The 6,507-nt window shown below is 46.1% G+C and overlaps 1 protein-coding gene across 2 annotated transcripts; it reads right to left on the bottom strand.

Annotated features, from left to right (window-relative positions):
• Positions 1-2,348: 2,348 nt before the first annotated feature.
• chrm2a (cholinergic receptor, muscarinic 2a) lies at positions 2,349-3,860 on the bottom strand. Of its 2 annotated transcripts, XM_067254623.1 has the most exons (2): positions 3,087-3,809; positions 2,349-3,038 (listed from the first exon to the last, which is right to left on the bottom strand). In XM_067254623.1, the coding sequence occupies exons 1-2, from the start codon at positions 3,699-3,701 to the stop codon at positions 2,349-2,351; spliced, it is 1,305 nt and encodes a 434-aa protein (XP_067110724.1). In that variant the 5' UTR covers positions 3,702-3,809. The 2 variants fall into 2 exon arrangements, with proteins under 2 accessions (XP_067110724.1, XP_067110723.1); XM_067254622.1 differs by having other exon boundaries at positions 2,349-3,860.
• Positions 3,861-6,507: the final 2,647 nt, after the last annotated feature.

Raw genomic sequence — 6,507 nt, 5'->3', positions numbered from 1 at the left:
ATAAAGAAGGGACAAATACGGAGGGAGAGAAGAACATTAAATAAAGAAAGACAGAATGAAAGAAACGAAAAGACAGAGGAGAGGTGAGAGAGAAAGAGAGAGAGCAGGAACAGGAAGAGCGAGAGACGGTAGTAAATATGTATGCAGTGTTCCCTGTGTTAACATTCCCATGAAAACAATTCCCTGGTACAGGGACAGTCACACATAAGAGGATGGGAAGGGGGGTGGGACCCTAAGTGAGAAGGGCATCCTGTATAAACCAAGCGTATAATGGGCAATTTTTAATCTCCTATGTAGGTGTTCCACATCATATCATAATCTGATCAGCCCCATAGTGAGTTCCATAATGGACCTGTCCAAGATCTTTCTCTTTAAGGAGACAAGTGTCAAGGGCCTGCTCTATGATGGCATCATATCCTGTTATGCCGCACAGTCTGGCTACCATCCAATCACTGCTTTTATATTCATCACTTCAATTGCAATTCATACATGCCAGAAAACAGAGACTTGGTTTGAGGGTTAGCATTCCGTGTTAATGTAATATGTGCCCTGTGTATTTGTCGACACAAACATGATTATGTGCTTGTCATTGTAATCGTAATACTGTAATTATACAGAACCAGAACATTAAATATGATATAATGCACCTGCATACAAAACAGATCTCCATTTTTTTGTCGATGTATTCACTTCATTCTATGATTCACAGCATGGATTATGAATTATGAATGTGATGTAACAACATGAAAATAGCCCTTATAAATCACAAGGCCAAAGCCTGCGATTAAAAGTAAGCCTCGTACAGAGGCACTGACACGCACCACGACGGCTCCCGCGCACTCACAGAGAGATCCCCCAATGAGGAACCAATCTGGCAACCCCTTAAGGTTCCCGAACAAATAACCGTAACGCTCGCACCCCACACACACACATGCACACGCACACTATGATGTAAACCAGTACACGTTGTACCACAAACCACGCATCAACAGGATGAAGGAGACAGCCGTCTGTGTCCAAGAAACCGTCTTCTCATCTGTCTCCCACACTGCTGCCACAAGAGCCCTCCCTGACAGGAACTGCCACTCTGCGCTCTAAAACCTGGTCGCTCTCAGAATGAGTCAGAGGGCTCTTAAGATCAGTGGACAGGATGACAGCACTACCATAAATGTCTCAACAGCAATTATCGCAAGAATAAAACAACCAGTATTGTATATTGTTAAAAAATCAAATGATGGTGCTAAAAACTGGCAAACCAGAGTCCGTGAATGAACAATCCCTTTTCAAAGTTTTTTCTATTTACCCTTGTGTCACTCTTGCTGTTTGTGTTCCATTGGCTAATGTACAGCATGTCCTACTGTGCACTACAGAGCTCAAATCAATGTTCAATCGTTTTAAAACCGAATTATGCTTGATATGCTATGGGGGTCTGGCATGGAGTTAGGTCCATGGTACGATTTGAGGGGCCCTTGTATTCCATCTCAGGAGATCCTAACTATAGTATGTGATTGTGTGGGCCTGCCAGAGGCAATTTAGGCAAGCTGTTCTATATTGAATCACGCCAACACACGCCAGTGGAGAACAGAAACAGATTGCAACATGAAATATGTCCTTGAGTCATTGTTACTGGCGGCCATCTTCATTGAAATGGATTATTTACCCTTACACTCATGCCCTAACAGACACGCAAATGCAGGCAACTGAGAGCAAACTGTTCGTTCTCACAAACAAACGCACAGCCACTCACTCAAGTATGTTTTCTATACACAGTTATATACAGGGATCTTTTTACACTGAACTGCAAACTTGACGTTTGTAAATTCAGTCAGCCCTATTTTCCCTTTGAATTTGTTATGTATTTTACACAGTGCAGAACTTTCTATCCAGCTGTCTGCTTCATTGTCAGTCTATTAGTTCTCTTGTGCAGTTCGCTGTTAGACTCATGTCTCAACAGTTGCATCACACACCGTCCTCTGATTCACTTATGGTGTATCTCATTTCAACATTGCTGTGATGTGTATCCCCTTAAGAGACCCAGCAAAGAGATGTATTGAAAACTTTTGCAAGGATGTCTTAGTGTTGTAGATATTGATTATTTCTCATATAAATCAAATGTTTTTGTGGCCAACAGCAGTTTATTCCTTTCCTTTCTGCACTGTTTAAAAAAAACTGCAACGTATCTCAACAAAACTGGCTGCAGTTAAGCGTGTGTAAAGTGCTACAACAGGTCACAGAGAAGAAAAAGATGTCAAAACAAAGGAATCAAACTGTCATACTTTGTCGCACACATACAGATCAACCCACACAAGCACACACAGACACACAGACACACACACACATACACACATTCATCTAGCTGACCTAATGTTTTTGTACTGGCAGAGAAGAAGATGTTTGAATGTCTTTTTGAAAGTGACATTGCAGAGGGCGTAGCAGGCAGGATTGATGGTGCTGTTGATGTAGCAGAGCCAGTAGCCGATAGTCCACACCGTGTTGGGAATGCAGCTGGAGCAGAAGGTGTTGATCAGCACCATCACGTTGTAGGGAGTCCAGGTGGCCACGAAGGCCACCAAGATGGCCATGATGGTACGGGTCACCTTCTTTTCCCGAGACGGTGCTGCTTTCTTCTTCTTGGGAGGCTGCTTGGTCATCTTCACGATCTTCCTGGCCACGTGGTTCTGCTTCTCGGTGGCAGGGACGATCTCCACGGTGGCGTTAGAAGGCGTGTAGCAGTCTCCCTTTGGCGACTTGGTCTTTATCTTGATGCAGGTGAGTTTGGAGCCGCCTGCTTTGGCCCGGTGACGCGGCGCCGGCTGGGTGGGCTCGGCGCTGCAGTTGGCCCGAGACGGCTCCGCCTCTTCGTCCTTCTGATTGGACGCCGCTGCGCTGCCGGACGTGGAGTCGTTGGAGCTCTCCTTCTCCTCCCCCGGGGTGCAGTTCTCCTTCGCTCCCTCCTCTCCCTCCGTCTCGCCCTCGCCGCCCCCCGCCGGGGACGGGCCTTTCCCGTTCTGCAGCTTGCCGCCGTCGTGCTGGTTGGGCTCGCCGTCCGTGGTCTGGGTCTGGGCACGCTCCGGCTCCTCCATGGCCACGTTGATGTTGTGGGGTTTGGGGGTGTGGCTCTGGGCCTGGTTGGGGGGCACAGCCCCCTGATTGGCCTTGGAGGGGTTCCGGTTGCCTCTCTTTACCCGGCTCTTGCTGGCTCTGGAGATCTGCCAGTAGAGCACAATCATGATGATGACTGGCAGGTAGAAGGCCGCGATGGCAGTGCCGAAGGTGACGGCGGCATTGGAGAAGAACTGGATGTAGCACTCCCTCTCAGGCACTGTCCGCCCACCTACAATGAACTGCCAGAAGAGGATGGCCGGCGCCCAGAGGATGAAGGACAGGACCCAGGCGGCGGCAATCATCATCCCTGCCATCTTGGTGGTTCTCTTGACAGGGTAGCTGAGAGGTTTGGTGACACAGAAGTATCTGTCAAAGCTGATGATGAGAAGATTCATGACGGACGCGTTGCTGACGACATAGTCCAGGGCTAGCCACAGGTCACACACCACGGGCCCTAAGGGCCAGTAGCCAATCACAATGTAGATTGTGTACAAGTTCATAGAGCACAGTCCAATGATTAGGTCAGCGCATGCTAAGCTGAATAAAAAATAGTTGTTGACTGTCTGAAGGTTCCTATTCACTTTAATGGAGAGCATGACCAGGATGTTTCCGATGACGGTGACCAAACTGAGAGAGCCAGCCACCAGCACAATGAACACCACCTCCACAGTCTTGTAGGGGCTTCCGTTTTCATCCACTGAGTTTGTATTGTTGCCTTCAGAGGCATTCCAGTAGGTGAAATTGAACACATCCATTGCATTTGGTCTTGGTTGTGTTTCTCTACGTGGTTGGAATCTGGGTTTGGAATTGCCACTGATCTGTAGAGGGAAGGAGAAAAACAGGTCATGACAGGTCCATATGATACAGAAATCTCATTTTCCCCTCATTTTTCCATCTCATTTCACCAACATGAATATAAATGCAACATTTATGAAGAGGAGGATTATACATATTGTAAACAGTAATGTGTGAAAAACCAATCTGTTCAAAATGCGCAATGACATTGCACTCGATGTAAGGATACTACTACAGGCAAAAACACTTCATTTAAAGTGAGCCAGCCAACTGATATATGGTTGTGATAGCTTTATCTTCTGACGATATATTTCATGAAAGCAAATACGCCAGACCTTTAATGTTCGGAGGCAATTTCATAATTTCTTGAAGTGAGACTTATGAACTTCTTGGCCATCAATGTTTTATTGAATATATTTGATATATATGCAGATTTAAGGCCCAGTTCAAATTATAGTATTGAATGAATCCACATTTCTTTAAAGGAAATGGTCATACGCATTCATTACAGCTGCTACTTCATGTAAGGTCTAATTTCATATTAGTCTAAACGGACACTCAGATATTCACTTGATCAGCATTATTAACTTAGATCCCATTTGACCCACAAACTCCCATTTAACTTGAAGCACTGCGTGTGTCTGTGTCTGTCTGTGTGAGTGCCCATGCGTGTGTGAGTCTAAGGTCTAACCCATTGCTTTGTATACTGCTCAAAACTCCGATTCCTAGTCTTTAGATATTGATAGCGATTTTGTTAGACAGTTTTTGCTGTACACCTGCAGCGAGCGAGTGACATAGGCAGGACCAGCTTATGTCTGTCATAACTTTAACGATCACACACCTTGTGGCCTATCTCTTCCTCTCACACAAATCAAAGAGCTTGCACACTGCTTTGACGTAAATGCCATTAGCTTCTATGCTGTAGTCTCTCTCTCTCATTCTCACTCTATCTCTCTCTATTTCTCTCTCTCTCGTCTTTCTTCTACCTTCTGTCTCTTTGATGCTCGACCCTGCACCTGAAGAACTGTTTGTGCTGTGGCGTGATGTCATGAGAGTCTGTGACAATGCCCTTATGTCTGTGACTGTCACATAAGGAGGACTAGCCACTTGATACTCTGGAGACTATCTCAATTCTAACAGTGAAGTAATTTGAACAGTGAATGTACTGTGGACTTTTTCATAATTTGGTAAGGAGTCAATTACTGTCTTCGTTTTCACTGCTGACTGACTTTTTGACTGGCATTCTTTTTTAATAAATAGAATATCACTGTGAGTGGTTGTTTTTTTCTTTTCAGGGAACTGACTGAATCACCATGCAGCAGTGACTGATCTGCAAAGGACCTAATGAAGAGTTATTTGCTGTCGGCCCATCGTCAAGGGAGTGCTTCTTTCCAAGGCCCTGCCATTTAGGTATACCGCCCTTAACAGTTGAGCACAGCAACTGAGTAACTAGAGAGCATTTACTTATCTTCTAGGCCAGAAATCCCTAATCATTGCATTAGGTGGAGAGCTAAGCTCAACTAATCCCTATAAAATGTTTAAGTCGACAGATTTATATTCAAAGACAGCAACAATACAAACAGAATCCACTTGTGGCTCACCAGAGACAAGTGGATTAGAGTAGTAAAGTGGATCAGTGGAGATGGACTGAGGGACGAGGAAGCCAGTAAGTCTCTCAGCCCCTCTTTGTCCACCTCCAACTGCCATAAGCCTCCTCCCACACCTGAAATCTCCACCACAACAGCCAAAGCTCTGCCTTCATTGAATCCAACAGACACACAAAATCCTCTTCGCCACGAAGCGTGCATGGACATGGTTACTAAAAAGGTCCTTGTTTGAAAGTGTTTTCACACTCCACATCACCCCTGTTGAAGGGTAGACATCTCCACTCCCCGGTGAGGACGAGCGGGGAGGACGAGACAAGTGTGTCACCTTTCACCAGAGAGGTGTGGAAGATGCGCTCGGTCCAGTTGTCTTGCTAGTCGTTTGGCAGTGTGGGACTCAAAGCCCTCTCAGTGTTGAGTACTGTAGAGACATGCCCTGCCTCAGGCCCATCATGGACTTGACCTGAACCCCTTCAGAGAGTGGCACTGGTGAAGGATGACACGGTTGCCACAGTACTGGCAGCACAGGTGCAAGTGTCCAGGTGTGAGGTAGCATCGTCCCGGGTGTGTGCAGGTGTCGACACCCGGGGCGACAGTGGTGGTGGCTCCGACAGAGCTATCCATCACTGACTCTACCTCAAAGTCAGAGAGCCCCTGCTGTGCCCCCCTGACACACACATCCACACAGGCTCGAGTAGCTCTCAAACACAACAACATCCTGAAAACAGCTCCGATGTGTTTGTTTCCAATCTGTACCTGCATTTCCCTTTTCACGTACGTCTTTTTCCTTGAAACGCGAGAACAATTTCATTTGGAGTCGCATTTTTCCACTAACTGTGCCGTGCATGGAATTGAATGCTGCCACCTCTGATTTCGCCATCTCACTGTGTGTGTAAAGAGATGGTAGAGCAGTCCGGTTCTACTGTGAGGTGAATGTGGATAACCGAATTTAAATGAGTATTGTTCTGCATTTTAGACTTTAGCTGTTTCTGTGGAACTGGCT

The sequence above is a fragment of the Osmerus mordax genome, chromosome 17 (genome assembly GCF_038355195.1).
Source record: "Osmerus mordax isolate fOsmMor3 chromosome 17, fOsmMor3.pri, whole genome shotgun sequence".
Lineage (NCBI taxonomy): Eukaryota > Metazoa > Chordata > Actinopteri > Osmeriformes > Osmeridae > Osmerus > Osmerus mordax.
This window is presented reverse-complemented; position numbering and strand designations above follow the sequence as displayed.